Source organism: Cebus imitator, unplaced genomic scaffold (assembly GCF_001604975.1).
Source record: "Cebus imitator isolate Cc_AM_T3 unplaced genomic scaffold, Cebus_imitator-1.0 Scaffold15, whole genome shotgun sequence".
Classification (NCBI taxonomy): Eukaryota; Metazoa; Chordata; class Mammalia; order Primates; family Cebidae; genus Cebus; species Cebus imitator.
Genome location: NW_016107330.1, coordinates 4392337 through 4416182, shown reverse-complemented (window position 1 = coordinate 4416182; position 23846 = coordinate 4392337). Strand labels below are relative to the sequence as shown.

The 23846-nt window shown below is 40.3% G+C and overlaps 1 protein-coding gene across 1 annotated transcript in view; it reads right to left on the bottom strand.

The window, feature by feature from the left end:
* The window catches only part of PRDM2 (PR/SET domain 2), a 122790-nt gene that overhangs the window by 64187 nt on the left and 34757 nt on the right, over window positions 1-23846 (bottom strand). The window contains 2 exon segments of the mRNA XM_037729863.1: window positions 8445-8571; window positions 15218-15370. Of these exon segments, the coding sequence (XP_037585791.1) occupies window positions 8445-8571; window positions 15218-15370 (280 nt within the window).

Here is a 23846-nt window from a genome sequence, read left to right as displayed (position 1 = left end):
CAAACTCAAGAAGCTTTAAAAATTTTATATAGACATACATATTCTAAGACTCTATTGTGGAATAAAGACAATGAGGAGGCCGGGCGCGGTGGCTCAAGCCTGTAATCCCAGCACTTTGGGAGGCCGAGGCGGGAGGATCACGAGGTCAAGAGATCGAGACCATCCTGGTCAACATGGTGAAACCCCGTCTCTACTAAAAATACAAAACATTAGCTGGGCATGGTGGCGCGTGCCTGTAATCCCAGAGACTCAGGAGGTTGAGGCAGGAGAATTGCCTGAACCCAGGAGGCGGAGGTTGCGGTGAGCCGAGATCGCGCCATTGCACTCCAGCCTGGGTAACAAGAGCGAAACTCCATCTCAAAAAAAAAAAAAAAAAAAGACAATGAGGAAATCAATGAGTCTTCCTCATTAGGAAAATTCATGAGCACACACCTGTAGGTTAGGGCAACTCTTTTCACCTTCTGGTCTCCTTTAATGTTTCTCCTCTGGCATGAGTCAAGCAGCTAGAATAGGAAAGCTTTATCAGCAAACAAAACCTCCTAAGAAGGTACTGCTTCAAATAGTTCAAGTGTATTCTTCTTAAATAAAAAAAAAAAAAAAAAAAAAAAAAAAAAGCTATCCCACTCGACAAATAAACTTTCTGGCAAAACAAAAACAAAATGTCACCTCCTAACATTGAAAAAACTAGCAAGCATGATGTAACTCAATTATATCTACAAACAAATCAGAACTGTACTTACAGTTTCTGTAATAATCTTTAGGGCGCACATTAATTAAAGCATGTTCATAATCTATAACATTCAGCTCAAGAAAACTTTAAAATGTATACTTTTATTGGTAGAGCAGCCAGACTGTTAAGCCAGTCTCAACACAAGACCAGTGCTGCCAAGTTGGAAGCTAATCATCGGCTTCTCATCAATAGGACAAAATGAAAGAGCTCTATAATCCTAGACTCGATCCTCTGCACTGCAGAGGGAGCTGGGCAAAAGCAATGTCTGTCTCACTGTGCTCTTTTGGTTTCAAAACTAACGGCAAAGTAATATAAAACCTAAGAGAAAGAAAATATTCATTAGAAACCTAGAACAACAAATATGTCATTTAAAAAACACTTGACAGACAACAGCTAGCAAGGGGTAAAAACTCAATCTGTGTTTTTAAAAACTGTTTATCTGGGGTGCTCAAAGGAATGCAACACACCTATGCAATTCATAAATCTCCAAAGCAAAAATAACCAAAGGTGTCACCGTAACTGATCTCTCCTACACCAAAGACTTCACTTAATCACAGTCTTGCTATTTAAAGTAGGCACTTCTTACGGTGAGCAGTGAAAATTCACCTTGGCTAGTCAGTAAAGTAAATAAAACACTGCAACTTAGACAGTATATCTGTCCTACTTAGAAACATCATGCATGAAAACTGGATTTAGGTAAGACAGAGCCTTTAATTTGGGACCTATGTGAACTTGGCCAAAGCATGTAGCCCCTTGGAGCATCAGTTTCCTCTTCTACAACTGATGATAACTGACCTCAACTTTGCAGTGTTATTGGGAGGCTTAGCCATAGTATACACAGAGCAACCAGCACAATGCTAGAAACAAGGATAATTGCTGTCATTGTCATCATCAATAGAAATGAGTGATTCATGGCATGACATGACGTGCAAATAAGTGTCAAGGCATGACATACGTCCTTATCAAAATACACTGTATAAATAAATTCAGCCAAGAACTCTTGTAATGTATGAAAACTGGTTTAATCTGAGTGGCTAAAAGAAAAACAGCTACTTTCAGTATTTCTCTTTTTCACTTAAAGAAACAATAGCATTTTCAAATAACTTTTGCTTCTCCACGTCATTCAGCTCCTCTAAACCATTTCAACCAAATTATGAACACTAATAAAACACTGTCAGCCAGATGAATGGTCAAAATAAAAGTCAAGGCCTGTGCCTGGCAGCATGTGAAATATAAACAAGCAATCTATTGCCTACAAAGTACCATGCCAGTCTACTTGAAACTTCAACTCCAGCTCCCCATACAACCTTTAACTAAAAGAAATGTCCATTTTTAACCTCCATAATGGTGTTTTTGGGATATTTATCCAATTCCTCAATTCTTTAGAGGCAGCTTTAAATACAAAACTCCACCCTGCATGCCTGTAATACCAGCTATTAGGGAAGCTAAGGAAGACGGCTTCAGCTCAGGAGTTGGAATCCAATCTGGCAACACAGAGAGACCCTGTCTCTACAAAATAAATAAATAAACTTTAAAAGTTTTTTTCTAATAAAATAAAAAACTACACCCTCCTCTCTGTAATACTCCTATGAACATTAGTTTGAATATCGTAACAGCTATCTGTAAACTGAAACATGAAACTAAATAAAAATTCATAATTTAGAAAAAGAACCTAGTGTTCATATTGAAGGAAAGCACAGGAAATGGGGTTTTTTACTTTCAAATTATAAGTGGATTTGTAAAAATCAACTAAAGTATTTTGAACTAAATATAAGGGTCTTGTTACCTCTTTTGTATCCTTTAGAAAATGTAATCATAATCAAACCTTTTTTCTGTATTAGGAAGTCTCACCTTCCAATTTACATATGGACAAGAGAACCAAAATAACCTAAAAATAGAGCACAGCATGGTTCCCAATACACATAATTATGATGTTTAAAACTTTTTAATCATGGCATATGTTAGGATTTTTGCAAATTCACCCACTAAAATACTGGTGAGAAATTTGCAAAATGCTTTGAAAAGTTTTAGTCCACATAATTTCCCTGTGAACAAGGATAAATTATAAGAATCAAAGGCACAAAATGAAAATACTGACCAACATTTTTATCTCAGTTTGGTGCAATTCAGCAGCAGCAGCAGAACTGCATTTTTTTTTTAATTCCCTAACTCCTACTGTTGAAAAAATACTAATTAAAACTGTACTGAGCTTTTAAAAACAGACCACCACCACAACAGCAGAGAGTTCATCCTGGCAAGCAACCACCAGTGACAGAACATTCAATGCTCAGCAAAGGCACCCTCAGGAGGCAGCCAGAAAGCTAGGGCAGAGACAGGCCCCTCTAAGACTGACCAACCCGGAAGCAGCTTATTTGTGTCCAACACCACAAGGTTGCCAGCATAAAGCCAGACACAGAAACGCTGCCGTGTCCAAGTGCTCCACATCCTGCTCCAGCACCTGCAAACAGGAACCACAGGCCAGTGCCCTGTGAGTGGGCACACGACCTGCCCACCAGGCACCCCGTAGGCATAAGGCCCATCCTCAGACACAGGCCTCTGTCATTCAGCTTGTAGTCTGAAACAGAGCTGCCAGCTGCTAGGAAAGGTTAGGAGATCAAACTCCATGGAAGCCCAACCACTCTGCGTTTATTAAATGTATTCTCTAATTTCAACTTTAAATGGAACCAATGTTGTCACTTGGTGTTGCCAACCGCATGTAGACAAAAAGCTGCATATTATATAAAGAAAAGGTATGGAAAACCTGGTTCAAATTTGGACTGTGATACTCGTTGGTAGAGGAATCTTGGACAAGTTTTCCAGTTTTGGAAGTGCCCATTTCCTTCCCCCTCACCAACCAGAACACCCACTAAGTCTGACCTGCACGTGGCTGTAATGAAACAGACCTGGAGACTCCGCACTGGAGGAGGATGGTACCTGCTATAGTCATCTCTCCTCTCCCCACCAACCAACCCAGCAGCTTGGTGCAGCACCTGGCAGAAAAAGGGCCAATATATGTCCATTTGCAGAACTAAGTTTCATACTCCGAATATACTCATGTAAGCTATTTTATAATGAGTACAACTGCTAATAGAACTGGGTCCCTCTTCCTGGAGCCCTCAGCCCCTAGAACTTCCTGTGTCATTTATGTCACAACCTCAGAAAGGTCACCCCTAGCCACCCACCAACAGTCAGGCCATACAACCTACCCTACGACACACTATTGACATTACAAGGCATGCCTACTTCATCTGTTGGCCTGCAGTCCCCCACTCTCCAGAACGTGATTCTATGTGAACAGGTACCCTTCTCATTTTAGTTCTTTGCTGAAACTCCAGCCCCCAGAATAGTACCTGACACAGATGCACGGAATACATGTTAAATAACAGAGAGGAAGACCATCCACACAGTTACAACTTCTCAGCCCCCAAGGTTCCACTTAACGTCCTTCTCGTTCCTCTCTCTGTTCTGAAATGTCCCCATCCTGCCACCCTTTCTACATAAAGTCTCCCTAGCCAGCCCAGCCCAGCTCAGCATCCCTTTTTCCTCCTCTTAGGGAGGGCAACAGTCCTTACTGCCTGTACCATCTGTTTAGCACTTTAAAAAAAAAAAAAAAAAAAATACCTTAGAGTTATCTTTGCATATGGCTCTCTTATCTCCCTAAATTTTAAATTTCTAAAGGCTTGTTATTCAACACCTTTACTGAAGAATTTCAAATATATACAATTTCAAAAGACTTTAGAGTTCTTCACAGTACCAAGGTTTTTAATTTAAACAATTCTGATGGTAAAGACAGATAAAATACCACTTTGCTAAGCTGATTATAATTTAACTGTTCTGTGGTGACTCAAAGTCATGGAGATAAATGCTTATAAACTAGTTGATATTCTCAGGCACTACTTAAGGTTTTTATGAAGGACTACCTGAACCTATTAAATGATCTTACAAAACCTGTTCTTTATTATTCATTGCTGATTTTTGTTATAAACTTTATTTTCTTCAATGTCCAGCTTTCAGGTATAAAACTTCCTGCTGCTATAAATATAAACTATTTTCTCCTAATTTGCTGTGAACAGTGAGGTCAATAGGTTAGAACTAGGCCTAAAACAAGGGTGAATCAGCACAGAATGAGGCTGTGACATAGGAAGAAAGAGGGAAAGAAGAGACCCAACGCTTATTCTGAGCTTCCACAGGTGCTCCATAAATTCCCACTGAATAAATGAGTCACCAAGTCAGTAGTTCCTCCGCAAGTAGCAGGGAAGTAAATGCCAACCCTGTTCTGAGACGTGGTAGTTACATTTCCAAGAGCCCACGGCTTCACAGAGCATGTTTTTATTATCTCACTTGCTCTTGACAACTTTGTGAGATTAGGTGGCACAAGTATCATCGATATTATGATATTCATTTTTAAGGCTAGGGAAACTTCGTCTCGGAGAGGTGACATGAGCTGCTCAAAATCGCATACCTGGTAAACACCCAGGCATCCCGTTTTTCATTCCTTCCACTAAGCCCATTTGTAGAAAGCCACTGCTATTTCTCCAGGTTAAAAGAACTTCAGGTAAGGCTCTTATGCAGCTGAGAAAGCAGGGAAAACACTGCCATGATAGTCTACATTCTGAAAGAGCATTTGCCAACAGTCATTGCTTACTGCTAACAAGCAAATTCAATTTCTCATTTCTCGCCAAAACAAACGGGACAGAGATCAACAAGATGAGAAATACGTCTAAATTTGACCGTTTCTATGCCATTTTATAATTGTGATCTTTCTATGGTTCACATTAAAATAACCTGAAACACCTGACACTAAAAACCCTCCTTGCTCTCTACCTGAAAGTTTAATCTATTTCATTCAAGTAACATGTTTTCCATTTTACAGAGGCTGCTCAGATATGTAAAAAGTGAAGATCACAAAGCTGAGAATCCAAATTAAACTCTAGTTTAAAATGTCTGATGTATGCCCATCTTTGGCCCATGGGCAAAACTGCATGCTCCATGGTCGCAGACAATATGAACTGTGTTCTCACAACACTGCTTTCTTTTCCTTCAACACATTTGTGTGAGTCATTGCCAATCAATGAATATTTATTGAGGGCCCACTACGTGCCAATCATCTAGGCGCTGATCAGCTATTTACTGATTTAATGATGATTCCCCCAAGAGACTACAGGCGCCGTGAGAAGTTACTGCTGCCTTTTTGCTCATCACTGTGCGGTACAACAGAGCACAGTGCCTAGCACACAGCATGGGCTAAACAAACATTAGGTGAATGAATGAATATGGGGGAGGGAGAGGAGGAGATGGGGGAGAGGTGATGAGAGGAGAGAGGAGAAGGGTCCACTACTTTGGATGTAAAGAAATTAGGGCTTTGCCCTGCCCAAACAAGCCTATGATCCAACAGCAATCTGATGAATTCTGAAAGGCACCACATGCAACGCACAGCTGTAAGCATAGCAGCTGTCATGCAAAGAAGCTGAGGTCCAGAACTATGAGGAATTCAGCCCTTTGTTTTTCTCTGTCTCAGAATGAAAATGAAGTCAGGCCCACTGTCAATCTACCTGTTCGCTGCATGTATTCAACACACAGCTTTCAGCAATACCAAGTTAACATTGCCTCTGAACGACATTTATGTTGATTCACTCTCTGACATCACTACTTGAAAAGATATTTAAATGTTTGAGGTCACATATAAAACCTAAATAGAATTGAGTTAATATTTTAAAATCTCCATTTCAGGTCTTTGCAAGCTATAAGTTGGTTCTGAGTACTTATTTAAAAGTAAAAAAAGGTTTGACTCATTATTTAAACACTTCAAAGTTTAAGTCTTAGAGAGCAAACAGGTCTCTTTACCAGTAAGCTGTTAAAAACAGGCTGTAAGTTCCAAGAGTGAGCTTTGTGTAAGTCTTTTAATTAAAACCTAGGATTCTGGGTTATAGGCTGCCCAGAATAGTACAAAACAATAGAATAATAATATGAACTATTTAAGTCAATATAAAACACCAGACGTCTATGCAGGTATAAAATTGCAGATATTAAGTTCACACATCACTAATACAGCAGAAAGTATATGTTCAAGTTTTCCCCACATCCAACTAAGACAAAGATAAATTTACAGATTAAAAAAAAGCAAAAGAGTAATGATGTATGTTCTAATAAACATGCACACCAAAGTATGCCAAACAGAGAAAAGCACTAAACTGAGGTTGCTATTAAACTACAAATCTATTTAAGTACATGAGTTAGTTACGATTAGTGGCACAGTAAAGAGAGTTTTGTCCTCCCCATCTCCAGCCCCCTACATATCACAACTTACCTGGAAGGCTGGTAACATTAAACAAAATGAACACAAAATAAAGGAACAAGTTGAATTACATAAAAAGTTTTCATTGCAACCAATTAAGCACTAAGCCTAATAACAAAATCCCAGTACCCAGTTAAAGTTAAAAAACAAAAACAAAAAAAACTGGGAACTTTCTAGACTCTGATCATCTGATTCAGGATCAAAAGCATTTAACACTCTAAAGCAGTGACTAAATCACATCAATAAATAGACAATGCATATTCAGTAAAAGGCCTACCAACTGTTCCATGGGTGAGTTAAGTGTATTTCCATTTCGTGGTGATACACAAAGAATACATACTTGAAAAATCAAAACAGACTTCTTGCCTACATTCCTTAATGACGATTTTAATATTTTCCCAAATCGAGTTTACGGTATGATTTTAATTACACTGTATCTTCCACAACTCACTTTGCAATGTAGGGTAAAGGATGGACCTGTCTGTTCAGATGACTAAAAAATTTACTTAAGACTTAAGGTGAGGGAAAAAAAAACAAAAACCTGTATTTGTATCAATAAGAAACTACCATACTGTGCCCTGGCGTATTTTCAAACTGGAATCTATGACCGATTCCTGAGTTCACATTAAAATTCTTCATAAAAAAAAAAAAGTCCCAACGTGTCAGTATGCCAGCTGGAAATATGATACAGCCAACCAAACTATTTTCCTACCCAGAAATTATCCCCTCCCTTTTTAAGTGTGACTACACTTTACCTTTTGTTCGAAATCATCAGAAGTCGTAAAACTATGAGAATTGCGTCAAAACGACAGAACAACACGCTCTCTAACTTCCACAACCCCCTGGGCATCCTTTCGGAAGCCCACCGCGCCCGCAGCCTCCCTGCCCTCCCCGCCGCCTCCTGTCTCTGTGTCTGTCTCTGCCCCTGCCTCCCCCACTCCCCCGCCCCGACTCCGCGGCCGACGCAGCCCGCGTCCTGAGCTGCGGGCCCGAGTCTGAGGAGCAGTGCTGTCAGGCCGGCCCGGAGAAGGCTCGGGCGCCCGCCGTGCGCGCGGATGCGGAGCGCGGCTCTGGGTGCCCGCGGGAGAGCATCCGGCCCAGGAGAGACGTCCGCGCACTTTCCGCAGCCAGGGCTCTAAGTCACAAGTTAGAAAACAGCCCGAGCGAGGGGCGGCCGTGATTCAGCAGCGGGGCCGGGCCGGCCGGGCAGGAGGGCGGCGATCGCAGGGCCCGAGCGGGACCGCGGGGCGGGAGCAGGGCCGGGGCCGGGCCGAGTCCGGAAAAGGTCACTAAGACGCCGCGGGCGCCGCCGTCCGCGCCCGCGACCCGCCTCGCGGTCAGGCCAGCAGCGGCGGGGGCGGCAGGGCGGCGTCGCGTGCGGACGTGGCGCCGGGGCCGGGCGGGCCGGGGGGCTCCTACCTTTCCGGCTCTTGGGGGAGCTCCGCTTACTCCGGGCGCTGGCTCGCTCTTCCTCAATCGCAGCTGCTATCTCAGGGTTGTCTTCCCCATTGTACCAGACCAGGAGCTCCTCGCCCGGCGCGATTGGCTGCGGGGAGAGAAGAGACAAGCGCCGGGCCAATCAGAGCGGCGGTTGTTGGCGGGGGCGGGGCGCGCACCCGGACGAGGGAGGGAGCGGCGCCGATGGCAAACAGCTGTCGGCGGCGCCGCGCGCACCCGGCCAGCAGGAAGGGCTCCCGGCCCCAAGCGGGCCGCGCCGGCGCCCGGAACCCTCTGCTGGAGGGAGGACCGCACCCGCGGCGCCGGGCGAGGGGCGAGGAAGGCCAGGTGACGGCCAGCGGAGCCCGGGTGCTGTCACAGCTTCCTGTTTAAAGCCCCACGACGGCCCACGCACGGGAAAAAATAAAACATGGGACCATTTTGCTCACGAAATCTAAAGTCGAGAAATGTAAAGCGTGTGGCGTGGAAAGCAGAGTGCTGAAACATAAAGACCACCGCGCGTTACAGACCCCAAGAGCAACTTCAACAGGACAAGGAGGAACTACGCGCAAGCACTTACGAATGCGCCGCGGTTTCTATCCCAGCGCCTCCAACGGGAGGCCGCCCGGGGCCACTAACCTGCTTGGGTCCGGGGAGGTCCGTGCCTCGCCCTTTGGACCGGACATCAAACTTCTACATTTTAACTTTCAAATACAGCAGGAAGTATCTCCCATGCATTATGCTCCTAAACCATCACATTCTTAAGCCATGTATAACTGGGAGTAGTGAGGACCACCATCAAACTGATTCCACGCAGAACAAGATCCAGAAGAAAAAACACACTGGGTGCAAAGTTTACATCCCTAGAATTTGGGGAAACAGCTTATTAGTTTCTCTCACAACGACTGATCTGTTCAAAAATTTCAAGGGTATCAGTACAAATAAAATTGTATTTAAAACCCACTGAATAAAAATGAGAATCCATGAGTCCAGCCTGATGTGAATGAAGGAAGGAACAAGTAAATAAAAAGGAAAGCTCTTCCTTAAAGGAGATGCCAACTAACCAGTAAAAAAGAAATGTTGATTAGAAAATTGCCATTTGGCAATCATTACAGTAATGATTAATTCAAGCAAGAATCAATCATAAATGGATGCTAAACGTAGGTAAAAGGAGTAACAAAATACATAGCATCAGAGTATCTCCCCATAAAATATTTATTAATTACAAAAGAAAAAAACACTTTAGTAATAAGACAAATCAACAGCATATGTTTCCTAATACGATGCACAGAAAACAGGGCATCACTTCCGGTAGATTTCTGCACAAAATACTTACATAGAATTTAATCATGATGAAACATAAGAGAAGCTCAAACTCTGGGACGTTCTGTAAAATAACCAACCAGTTCTCAAAACTAAAAAGTTATAAAAGACAAAGACTAAGGTACCATCCAAACACATGAGACCTGACAACAGATGTGAAAACATTTTACAAAGGCATGATTGGAACAACAACTTACATCTGAGTAAGATGTACATATTAGCTAATAAAATAATGTGTTGGTGTTAGCTTCCTGATTTGGATCATTGCACAATGGTTATCTAAGAGAGTGATCCTGTGTGTTTTGTGTTTTTTGTTTTTTTCTGGGAGGGAAATTCCACCTACAGTTTGGAAACAAAATAGTTCCTCACTTCAACAGACCTTCTAGTCTAGATAAAGCCCCCTAAAAGTAAATACTACTTCATTTAATTCTCTGTAGAACTCTCACTGTTTATATAGTCCAAATTTTAAAATACTCTAAATTCTTTAAAATAAAAGGCAGCTGTTTCCTTTGCTCTCCTCCACACCGAAGAAAAAATCTGCCTTTCTCTTATTTTTGAACCAGTTAAATCTAACAAAAAAATTTAATATACAAGATGTTAATGAGTGAAAACAGCCTCACAAACACCTTTGGCATTCTGATGAGCTAGTCTGTTGAAAGAACAGGCTTATGTTAAAGAAAACTGTAGATGAAATGTGTAGTTTTTCTATTTTTTGTTGTAAGTCACATATTTAAGAAATGGTGGTATCAACTAATATTTGAAATGACTACAGTTCTCAGAAATACGTAAAGTCTTAAAACCAAAGCAAAAAAGAGCAGGGGAAGGAGTGAGGACAAACGCACTCCCCATATATTCCCCACTGAAATGGCATAACCAGAGAACTAGCGAGAAGATATCACTGGACATTTTCAAGATTCCTCTAAAAGAGCTTAAGTTTCCCTGTTCTCTCCATTGCAGTTGTCAGGGAAGTGCTAACTGAACTAGCAACCTGGTGAAGTTAAATATCCACACAAATGCCCCTTGGGAGGGCACTCACGTCCTAAGATATTCTTGTTGCTGCAAAACACACAAAGTAAAAACACACCAGAATCTGTACCAAAAATCAAATATGAAAGTTCTAGCACTGGTGAAGTGTTAGAACAAAAGGAACATATATTTGTTAGCTGCTGAACAGCTTTCAAATCTATTACTGACCATAGTGGCTCATGCCTGCAATCCCTGAACTCTGGGAGGCTGAGGGGGGCAGATCACTTGAGGCCAGGAGTTTAAGATCAGCCTGAGCAATATGGTGAAACCCTGTCTCTACTAAGAATACAAAAATGAGCCAGGCGTGGTGGTGCATACCTGTAGTCACAGCTATTCAGGAAGCTGAGGTGGGAGGATCACTTGAGCTTAGAAGGCAAAAAAAGACCGGGCGTGGTGGCTCATGCCTGTAATCCCAACACTTTGGGAGGCCCAGACAGGTGGATGACCAGGCAAGGATTTGAGACCAGCCTGGCCACTGTGGTGAACCCCGTCTCTACTAAAGATACAAAAAATTAGCTGGGTGTGGTGGCATATGCCTGTAATCCTTGCTACTCAGGAGGCTGAGGCAGGAGAATTGCTTGAACCCAGGAGGTGGAGGTTGCAGTGAGCCAAGATCACGCCATTGCACTCCAGCCTGAGCCACAGGGCAAGACTACATCTTAAAAAAAAAATAGTAGTAGAAGAAAAAACAAAACTATTAGCAACTTGAAATGGTTATATTACAGAGCTATATATGCTTCGCAACTTCATATTAAAACAGCTACACCAATGGACCCTCATGATGAGAAAAATAATAATATGTATTTTTTAAATCAAAGCTTGTTTTCTTCCATAGTATGTTGTTTTTTTCTTCTGCACTGATTAGCATTTTTAAGTTAAATTCAAAAGAAAAGAGAAACTACTCCCTTCAAAAAGGAAATGTAAATCCACATTAAAAAAAAAAGTCAGAAGACCAAACAACCTCTCTTTAAATATATTTTGATGTTAAAGAAAAAATTAACAACAAAGATTTTTAACTCTTCCAGCTTTCTCTTTGGGTTCAGAAAGGTATAAAACCAAGAATCTGCTCCATGTTCTCTTCTTTAAACATCAGCATATGTAAAATAAACTTGAAATTTTACCAAACAAATCGGGAGGAAGCACGGGTTCTAATATTCCCCGTACTGGGTAAGGAATATTAGAAAAATGTGCCTAAATCTAAAAAATATTAGAAAATGAGAGAAGTATTCCAGGATCACTCAAACACACAAAGTACAGCCACTCATACCCACCTACAATCCAGTTTAAAAAGTCATAGGTCAGGTCTTGGCCTCAGCTCTCCAATGGGTGAACAGCACTTAACCCTAAAACTCATCTATCCCTGTGGACCTCACCAGCCTCATCTCCTAAGATTCCTCTCCTCCTCCCTCCAGCCACATGGGCTTTTGTTCTATTCCTTTAAAAAACAAACCAAAAACATTAGCTTATTTCTCCTCCAAGGCCTTTGCTCCTACCACTCCTCTTCCTGGATTGCTCTTCCAGCAGCACTTTGCGTGGCTGTCTCCTTCCTATCCCAGGACTGGGGTTCAAACATCTTTCCTCAGAAAGGCCCTCCCTGACTCACTAGAGACAAAGCAGCCCTCTCCTACCTAGCTAGTCTCTATCACATTTTACTGTCTTAACACACCAATCACCACCAGAAATTACTTTCTTATTTACTTGTTTATTTTCTGCCTCTTCCCCTATAACACAGAAGATCCACCAGACCAGAGACCTTGTCTGTCCTGTTCACCACTGTAGGAGAGGACTCGGTACACAGTAGACTCGCAATAAATATTCATCAGACTCACAAACAGAGGAATGAATGGATAGCAGAGTTAACAGCTAACTTTCAGGAATTTAAATCATTTTTAACCATATTACAAACAAAACCAATGTTGAGATTTCCCAATTATCTGTTGTAATAATAAGTTGACAAGGTGATACAGAGCCCAGAGAGCATCACATGTAATTTCTTCACAAAACCTAACCTACGGAACACTCAATCTAGAAGAACAGAGTTAGATAATCACTAGTAAAAAATGTGAAAGGCTTTGTACATACTTGAGCAAATATCAAAGATCAAGATTAGGGGTGGTCTACAAAAATCAGAACTACGTTATTTCAGACAAAAGTAATAGTACTAGTATAGCTAGTTAACACTTGAGGACTTACGCTGGACTAAGAACTGTTCACAGAACCTCTGTATATTCACTTGTTTAACTAACCTTCACAACAAACTATGAAACAGTCTTATTATTACCTCCATTTTACGGATGAGAAGACTAAGACACAGAGAGATTAAGTACCTTTGCGTGGTCACATATCTAGAAGCCAAAATTTGCTGACAAGAGAGTCTGCTCCAGAGTCCCCACTCCTGACCATGACACCATACCACCTTGTAAAAAATAACAGCAATCATGTATTGGCATTTATTAGGTGCTGGAGCTCTATCCGTATTCACCCATGCAATCATCACAACCACCCTATGAGGTCAATGCCATAATTACCTGTATCTTACAATGAGGGAACTGAGGCATGGAGAGGGGCTTAGCTAAGGTTACAAAACTAGTAAGGTCACATCTACTTGCCTTGGATCACAGCAAGTCAGGATCTAACCCAGGCAGTCTGGCTTCAGAGTTCACTCTCCCAGGCACTATTCTATCTTGCTACTCAGTGGAATTTGCACCAGAGATGAACACATTTTAACTTGAAGTATAATGAAGGCATTGCAGTGTCCTAATGTCTACATGGGCTTGCATGCCTTCAAAACTTCTTTCCTATTACCTTGATTGTCTCATATTCATCCCCTAACTAGTATTTCATCTCTACTGGGATTCTACCTCACTGATTCAACTATATGTATTTCTCACTTTAAATACTTTTGAGAAACAGAATGCATTCTTGTATCCAATTTCAAACTTCGATATAAGAAAACTGTAGAGTAATACCTACTAGAAAAGCATGCTACTACAATCCAGCAGAACGAAATGGAAAACAAGGTTTTTAAAGTTCTAAATAAGAAAGTATAACAAAAAAAATCTCCTGCAGGGATTGGATGCAAGGACCTGGGTATAAGCATGGTCAAAGGCAGTCTAGTTGGCTAACCATGTCAGGAAAGCTGCAGCAAAGGAAAATTAAACAGCTACATGTTAATTCAACTTCCCAAAGGCTACTGCCACCACACTAGCAAAACCCAGCACGCTGCAAAGCTCACCACTATCTGAAATGTGTGCTCACCAAGTGTTCAACTCTATGGAGATAATTTTTTTCATAGACGATTCTCCAATCTATGACATTTTTAATGGAAGTAAGTGAATAAAAAGAAATTTGCCTTATAGCAAGTTTGCATATCTGTTGCAAAAAGCAATAATCATCCATCTTAACAGGCTCGAGATTCTTCTTAGAACATCTCCAGGTATAATGTGAGGATCTGTCTTCTTCAAGAATGTGATACATGAAAATGAGGGAGAGACATGGCCTTGGTCAACGAAGAAATGCAGCAACACTCAACACTTCCTAATACTTATGTCTCGGAAAGCGCTCCATAACCTCATTACCAGTCCTAAAACATAACCTCATTATCAGTCTTAAAACATGACTTTCTTCTTCTTTTCAACAATCAATATCTCCAAGGAAAATGTGGCAGAAGGAAGAAAGATTTTCTGAGTAAAATTTAGGGAAAAGAAAAGCTAATCCAAGGCTGCATTAATATCAAAGACTAACAATGTGTATTCAATTAACACAGACCCACGATAGCTATCGATGGTTTCTTACAGTTGGATAAATCTGCCAGTCAGACAGTTCCTAATGCCTCTGTGTCTTAGGAGGAGGGAAGCAGCTGCCACTTGCGTAACTCATCAGTATCTTTAAAGGAGCAGTGTGTAATTACTTAACACGATCTTCATGATTTAGCTCCCTGAAACACATGGGCAACCACATATTTAAAACACAGAACCTTGAGTGTGTGGATGAAGCACTTCCAAATATAATCCTTTCAAGGTGTGCAAAGTCATTGTCAGTCACAACTAAGGACAGCATTAGAAAACCATAAGCAGGGCCCCGCATTGTGGCTCGTGCCTGTAATCCCAGTACTTTGGGAGGCTGAGGCCGGTAGATCGCTTGAGCCCAGGAGTTTGAGACCAGCCTGGACAACATAGCAAAGCTCTGTCTCTACAAAAATTAGCTAGGTGTGGTGGCATGTGCCTGTAGTGTCAGCTACTCAGGAGGCTGAGGTCCGAGGATCACCCAAGCCCGGGGAGGCTTAGGCTATAGTGAGCTGTGATGGAGCCCCTGCACTCCAGCCTGAGCAACAGAATGAGACAGTCTCAAAAAACAGGGAAAACATAGCAGAGTAACTAATGGTAAATTAATTCTAACACTGTTACCTTTAAAGTTTTATAGTAAATGGCTCTGTTGATTTCCAGTGGGAATAAATTTTGCTCTTCTCCCGAGCAAGCCCAATTCACATACCGCAGCCAGTTTCCCTTCTCTGGATCAGTGGCATCAATGCACATCCATCCCAAATTTGGGTAATATACCTTGAGAATGAAGAGAAATAAAAAACTGTTGTTAAAATTGGAATATATTTAAAATGTTTCCATTTTTAACTTTTAAGGATAATTCATTTTCATTATATGCAAGTACTCCATTATAAAGCATTTCATAAAAACAAAACAAGTGACAGAGAAAAGAAAAAGGTGAAAATTGAAATCAAAACTGTGTAAATCTCATTGTTTTTCTATTTAGGCTTGTTTTTTTCTCCCCTCCCCCAAACTTAAAAAGCTATAGTTAACATGCTTGGTATCTCCAAATGCTTACAAATATGTACACAGAGACAAATAACAACTATGCTCCGTAAAGTGTGACTTAGAAGAAAACAGCTTGCAGTGTTGTTCAGCAGCACCCACATCCCAAGCTTTCTGGGTTGCTCCACTAGCCAAGTATGGCGTCCTGGCCTTGCCAGGCAATGGAGTTCAGCAGGTTCCTTCCTCACAGGGCTGACAGAGACTTCAGGAATGAACAAGCATCGTGAATCAGGCACATGGGTGACAGGATATGATGCTTCTGCAAACTCAGCTCACCCTTAAAACTTGCTCCATCCAGAGCATCTGCAAGGACGAAAGGGCGATGGAACAGACTCTGGGAAATATCAGTGCCCTTCATAAAGAAAAGGACCAAAACCTCAACCCCTTTTAGAAGTCAAATGAAATCTCCTCTTGCGAGAAGCCTTCCCTTCTCACCCACACCAATTCCTCCCACAGATGCTTCCAGCACTTATTTATCAACCTTCATTTTTAAAGAACATCTATTTGGCAACTATTTTTAACTTTAATTTTGTACATATATGTATACATATACACGTTTCCCCAAAACCAGACTATAAAACACCCGAGTAGGCACTGAAACAGAACTGCAGAATCAACTGGCTGACAGACGTGCTGGGCAAAAGAAATGAGCCTCCTACTTTATTTTTAGGAAGAAAGGATATAATCTAGATGTTTCCATTTCTTCCCCACGATTCCCACCACTCATGCCTTCTTCCCTCCCCTACCCACATTAATCACCTTTCTTTACTGCACCTTTTCTTCTGAAACAAAGCTCCCATTCCCCCTGCTGATGGTGAGGGTGCTGCTCTTCTGGGAATGCCTGGGTGTCTAAGCCTATGATTGCCAAGGGGCAGCATCCACCTTACCAGGCACTAACACTGCCTTCTTCCCCTTGAAAGATGAACGTCAGGCATAATGCTACTTGCCTAGCATATTATCTCATTTAACCCTATGTAGCAGGTTTATTATCTCTCCTTTGAATATGTGAAAAATTGAAGTTCCTAAGTTAAATAACTTTCCCAAAGTCACCTGTTTGACTGTCATAAAGACGGGCTTCAACTCAGATCTGCCTGTCTTCTATTTATCCGTGCCTTCCTTGACCATCCTAGTCAGCTGAACTACCAATATCTAATGAGCACCTACTATGTACAGGTACCATGCTAGGAGGTGCACTGTAGTTACTTTAATCATCACAGGTACGAAGGAGAGTATCTGTACATAGTAACTTACACAGGCATTATTCCCCCCATCTGCAATATAAACTGCCCCTGGGCTCAGGGATAGTATGTTTCATTTTAATTCACTGCAGTGATGGCAGAATACCACTCACTCCCCACCCAAATACTGGCACAGCTACTGAGACTAATGAGACTGCAGAGACAATGCAGATAGTTGCCAAGAAAACCAACAGTTCAGAAGGTAGCTGGAGTCTATCTACCTGCCTCAGGATGAAAATACAGGCTGTGCCAGAACTTCCTGGCCCTCAGGTCAATATAGCCATTTGCAAAAAGCAAATTGTTACAGCTGAATCAATTCCTTATTCGTACATAGCTCATTTTGTTTCAAAGGAGACTAAGGCATCTTCTAAGTCACACTGACTGACGTGCAAAAGTAATACTTGCTTTTGTAGAAAAAGATGACACTTCAATTTTTAAAAACAGATCAAGAAGTACAACGAATACACACAGCCAAAATCTCATAAAAATACTAATCTTAGTTATTAAAAAAATAACTTGAAAGTAAAACAATTTTAACCTTTTAAATGGGCACACAAAAAAATTTTAAAGATAGGAAAGGGAGTGAAAAAAAACAGATATTGCCCCAAAACACTGCCAAGGAGAAAACAAATTGATTTGGAAGAAATTTAGCCGCACTTGACCAAAAAACAAACAAACAAAAAACCTTTAAAATATACACACACAAACCAGCACATACAGTTGTAGGAATTCATTCTAATGAGATCACTGGACAATTGTACCCAGATGTATATACAAAGATGTTCACAGCAGTGTGGTTTACTATAAATTGCTTCCAATTGACGGCTAAATGGCAAACAATACGGAATGAACTCAGTAAATTATGGTCCACTTATAGAGCTGAAACCTAAGATACTAAAAAGTACTGTGGTACAAATGATTAATTAGATTATACGGCAAGATTTATTTCCTGTTAGATATAACTATATACGTGAAAATGTTTTCCAATAAACATGCATTATTTCTGCAATTAGAAGACAGCAAAAATAATCGGATGTTGTGGAAATACATTTATCAGCATAAAGGAATTAACACATTGATGACTGAATAAAAGCATTTATAAAAAGTATTTTTCAAGTATATCATTTTTGTTTTAAGTATATGAATACATGAATATACGAGAAAAATCTGAAACTAAATAGATTAAAATGTCAAAAATGGTTTTCTCTGAGAAGGGGGATAATCTGTAATTTTTATTTTCTTTAATCTTCTGTCTTTCCCCCACTAATTTAATACATTCTACATGACAAAAAAGGAAGGAGGATAGGAAAAGCAAGTTAGTCTTCTGAATGAAAACCTAAGTCTGAATGAAGGTAGCCAAGGTTTGTGGAATTCTAAGCTAAAATCCTCCTCATCTTCCTCTTCCCCCACAGGTATTTCTAAAAATCTTGCAGCTTTCTCATTTTTATTGAGAGTTTATCTGTATGTTTAAAAACTGAGATTAAAATATGTTTTCATACAATTCCCATCTTACTTGGTCAAACCTTTGTTTCTAATCAAATTAATTTCAGTGACTGACACACAGAACCTATCTGCAAAATGTGACATAACTTTGCTGCCTGTAACTATCAATTAATATCCAGATCTTTATAAGGGTCAACAAATACGCAACTGACTTGATCCCAGAGAAATACTACCATATAATCAATGATCTTTTCCTTGATTTAATCTATAAAACATTCCCTTTTAAAAAGGCAAAGGTATCTAATTATGTACCATTAAAAATGAATTTTGACAAGTTACCTAACTTTCAAATTCAAACTCCCTACTTGGAAAGAACTGAAGGAAGAGAATGACCACTATACCAAGCAGCGGGCTAGATGCTTTACATGTTATTTAACTCTTAAGAATTTATGGCTGGGCGTGGTGGCTCACACCTGTACTTTGGGAGGCTGAGGCGAGTGGATAATGAGGTCTGGAGTTCGAGACCAGCCTGGCCAAGATGGTGAAACCCCATCTCTACTAAAAATGCAAAAATTAGCCAGGCGCCTGTAATCCCAGCTACTTGGGAGGCTGAGGCAGGAGAAATGCTTAAAACCAGGAGGCGGAGGTTGCAGTGAGCTGAGATCCAGCCACTGCACTCTAGCCTGGGCGACAGAGCAAGACTCCATCTCAAAAAAAAAAAAAAGAATTTATAAAATAGGCTGGGCGTGGTGGCTCACGCCTGTAATCTCAGCACTTTGGGAGGCCGAGGCAGGTGATCACCTGAGGTCAGGAGTTCAAGACCAGCCTGGCCAACATGGTGAAACCACGTCTCTACTAAAAATACAAAAAATCAGCCAGGCGTGGTGGTGGGCGCCTATAATCCCAGCTACTCAGGAGGCTGAGGCAGGAGAATAGTTTGAACCTAGGAGGCAGAGGTTGCAGTGAGTTGACATCAAGCCACTGCACTCCGGTCTGGGCAACAAGAGCAAAAACTGTCTCAACAACGGAAAAAAGAATTTATAAAATAACTATGAAATATTACTAAGTCCCCTTACAAATAAGCCAATTTATGGAGGGTTGGTAACTTCAAAAGGATAATTAAGTCACTAAAAATCACAGCCAGGATTCAAACCTGGTTCCCTTATTTCTGCCTCTGCCAAAATCAAAACAATATGCAGATAGGGAATGGGGGAGGGAGGCTGGTCCTTTTGTCCTGTTGAGAGGAGTTCTCAACTTGCCTTTCTATTCTCCCTTTCCAGACCCCTCTTTCCAGCCCTAGCCTCCCATAAGCTGACCAGGCCCTACCTCCTTTCTGCCTCTACCACCTGACAGGGACTGGGTAGTAGCTCTTGGTCAAGCAGAACATAATTTTCATACCACCCAATTTCCATTCAATTTAATCCAGTCTTTTTGAAATAGCTATAAAATAATCTAAATTCAACTTTTTGTACTCATGCCAATTTAAATACACATTCAAAATAAAATATTTATGCTATATAGAAGAAGGTTTGCAAAGAACAAACCAAACCGTTAGTTACCTCAGGGGATAGAAAGTGAGGGTTATAACTAATAGCCTTCCTTATCATCTACCTGTTACATGTATTAATTCAAATTTGTAAATTAAAAAAAAAAATTCTGATTCAGCCACTGCAAACATACCATCATTTGAATCCTCAACTGTTCACCTATAAGCACCTCACTCAATCAAAACTTGCAGTAACTCACTTACTTTGATAGAAACCACTCAGGAATTAGGACAAGGTAATGAAGAAACCTCCTCATACTGTAGCAACTCCCATGTGGAGAGAAATCTTCACTCACACCAGCTCTCCAAAGTTAGAGTCTACAGCAATAAAACCACTTCCGCTGGCTGTTGTCCGGATTTCCCTTCCACTGCATGTAACCTGGGGCTCTAACCCATGGAGACTGAGTCCCTCTTGGAGGTCCACGCTCCCGTTGCAGTGGGCCTACTTTGTCCACACCTCCTGAGGCTCCTTTTCACGTTTTCATTTTTCTGGGGATGTAGCTTGTTGAATTCCAATGTTGTAATCTACACCCTGCTTCCCACTTTCCCTGTCTGTTCCCAAAAGACAGGCAGGAGGTTCACATTTACCTCCTGAGTCCCCGTCAGTAAACCTTGACTCAGAGAACTTTCGGAAGTCAGTTCTGGAATCTGCACCCTTTCCTATTATCATTCTAACTTTCTTGATTCAAAATACAGCCCGTATCCTCTAATATTAGGGGAAGAACTGATTCTAGGCAAAAATGAAGAGATTACTGAGTTGGAAATCTTTTTTTTACTTCCACTTATATTTGTTAATGAGGAAAATATCTATAGCATCTATTTTTTGAAATCTTTATTGATATAAAGTAATTGTACTTATTTATGGGGTACATGTGCTATTTTGATACATGCATAGAACATATAATGATCAAATTAGGTTATTTAGGGTATCTATCACCTCAGACATTTAGTTAATAGGTACAAACATACAGGTGGATAGATAAGGTCTACTTGGTTATCTTTTTAAAACTACTTTATAAAAATAATAAAATCATCATCATCATCCAATCCAAGTGTTTTTCTTTGGTGTTCAGGTTCAACTAACATTAACTGAGCCAGAGATGTCTATATCACCTAATTTCATATACATTATCTAATTTGTAGTCAAACCAATCTGTTAGGAACTTACCCCTCATTTAAAAGTAGGAATAAAGAAAAAAAAAAAAGATAACCTCACCTTGGTAAAAAAGTGTTTCAATGAAAGCCTTTTTTAAATAAAGAATTTTATTGACACTGCTACCTAGAAAATAACTATACCTTCTTGGTATGTTCAAATTCCAGTTGTTTTTCAGTCACAGAATTCGACAGCTGAAGGGTTTGTTGAGGATTATAAAACTGACATCCTACAGAAGTAACTTTCTGGTGACTACAGACAAAAATGGATCTTCAGTATCAACTACTTCACTCCTCAGATTACTTTAGATCACAGGCTGCTTTTAAGAACTATTCTAATACACCACTGTATTCCAAAATGTCAGAAAATTGCAGAGTAAGGGAAATAAACGAGAATCTAATTGGTGACAGCACATTTTATGTCAATAATCCCACCTGCCAGGGCACATTTCCCAATACACAGGTTACTTTTATAGAGATTCTAAAATACAAATTTAAAAATTAAATAGTGTGGCCTCTTAAGCCCTCGAAGCAGCACTAACAGACCCTCTCTTTTAAAATTAGACTGAGTAAGTTTTATACTGTAAGTACACCGATGTTTCTGGAAAATCTCCCAACAACGGATGCACAACAAATGTTGACTGGTTCACAGTAGGTCCCCAGTGAACAGCCACTGGACAAATTATTCTCACTCTTCAGAGATTCTGTCTGTGGACCAAAGATATTTAAGAATCCCATATAACTCTATAAATAACATGCAAAATGTTGTGTACATATGTGCATTTGTGTATTTTCTGGAGAGATTCTCAAAAGGGTCCACAACACAAAAAAGTATGAGTCTCTGGGCTTTGCTAACAGGAGGAAGACTGAATAAGCAACCAAGGAACAGGCTCTTGGCCTGATTCCAGGACTAATATTCTAGGACATCATGAAGCCACATAGATCTCATATTTCTCACCTGTGGAAATATCTATGCCATTTGTCGTATTCCCTTATTCCACAAATAAAAATTTCCGTGAGGTATTACCAGTAGTTTACAATACCGCAAACATTGTATGCCAAGCATGGTGTTCCAGAACTTAAGACAGTGCTTGGTATGTGCTAAAAGCTTAATAGGGGTTAAATGAATGAAAAAATAAACTCTCAAAGAGAATTTTGGTTTTTTTTGCACCAGACCAAGCTGCCAATCTGAGTACAAGTGAACCTGTTCAAAAAGATCACTTAATTCTCTGGACTTCAGTGTCCTCATCTGTCCTGCAGTAGCTGAGAGAAGAGGAATGTAATTAGCTCATCGGTTTCTATGACAACCAATTCCATAGCTATCCCACCTTTAATTACTTCGTCCAAAACCTATGCACTGCTATTAACCACTCAGCTTCCAGGCAAACCTGAAACCAGACATCACCATGCTCACTCCTACTGCTACTCTTCCCCACACGTCACGACCAGGGCTCAGCAAACTTTCTGTAAGGGGCCACACACAAATATGTGCAGTTTTGCAGGCCATATGGTTTCTATCACCACTGCTCAACTCTGTAATTATGGGGCAAAAGAAGCCATAGATAATATTTAAATGAACAATCAGATGTGTTCCAATAAAACTTTACTCATGAACTGAAATTTGAATTTCGTATCATTTTCACATGTCACAAAACATTTTTATTTTTCCAACCATTTAAAAATGTAAAAAACAATTCTTAGCTCCAGCACTGTAATAAACAGGTGGCAGGTTGTATTTCCCTGGTGATCCAGACCTTTCCCTACTGCTGAGAAGCAGCATTGAGAGCTGAAAAGTACTTTCTGAGCAAAGGTTCTACAGAATCAGCTGACTGACTTCTCTCTCTTCTTCTTGCCTACAACTTTAACTTATAAATAATTTGAAATCAGAAGAACTGAGATAGCGAGGACTATAAAACTCACTTGTTAATATTTAATCACAGCAGTGCTGACTTATAAAAAATGTTTATATCTCTTTTTAAAATTACATTAAAGTCTTCTCATTATACAGAGAAAATTTCTCTATTAATTTTAACTGGCATGCAATTCTACTTCTTCCCTTTATCCTCTTGACCTCAAAATTTGTTGCCTGAATGAATAAAATGCAAATATTAGAAGTAATGACGACTGGTTTTCATCTATAAAAACTGATTTTTTTTTAACTATTTAATATTAAAAAGATTAACAATATTGGATTTTAAAAGGCTGGCAAGAAACATATACTGTTGGTGGTTGTATAAATAATTAACAGTACAATCCTTCTGAAGGGAAAATGTTTGGCAAAATTTATAAAAAGTTAAAATGTATATAACTTTTTGACAACACTTATACTTCTAGAAATTTATCTTAAGAAGATAATCAGATAAGTCAACACATATTTATATACAGTGAGTTTTATACTTTGAAGAATTATTTATAATCATAAAAAGATTAAAGCAATTTAAATGTCCAACATAAGGCTTGGTTAAATAAATCATGAATGGCATACAATGAAATTCTGGATGGGCATAAGAAGTAATGATGTAAATAGGCCAGGGACAGTGGCTCACACCTGTAATCCCAGCACTTTGGAAAGCTGAGACAGGCAGGTCACTTGAGCTCATGGGCCCGTGAGTTCAAAACCAGGCTGGGCAACATGGTGAAACCCCAACTCCACCAAAAATACAAAAATTAGCGGGTGTGGTACCACAGGCCTGTAGTCCCAGCTACTCTAGAGGCTGAGGCAGGAAGATCACTTGAGCCCGGGAGGTGGAGGGTGCAGTGAGCTGTGAACATGCACTGCATTTCAGCCTGGGTGACAGAGCAAAACCCTGTCTCCAACCCTGTCTCAAAA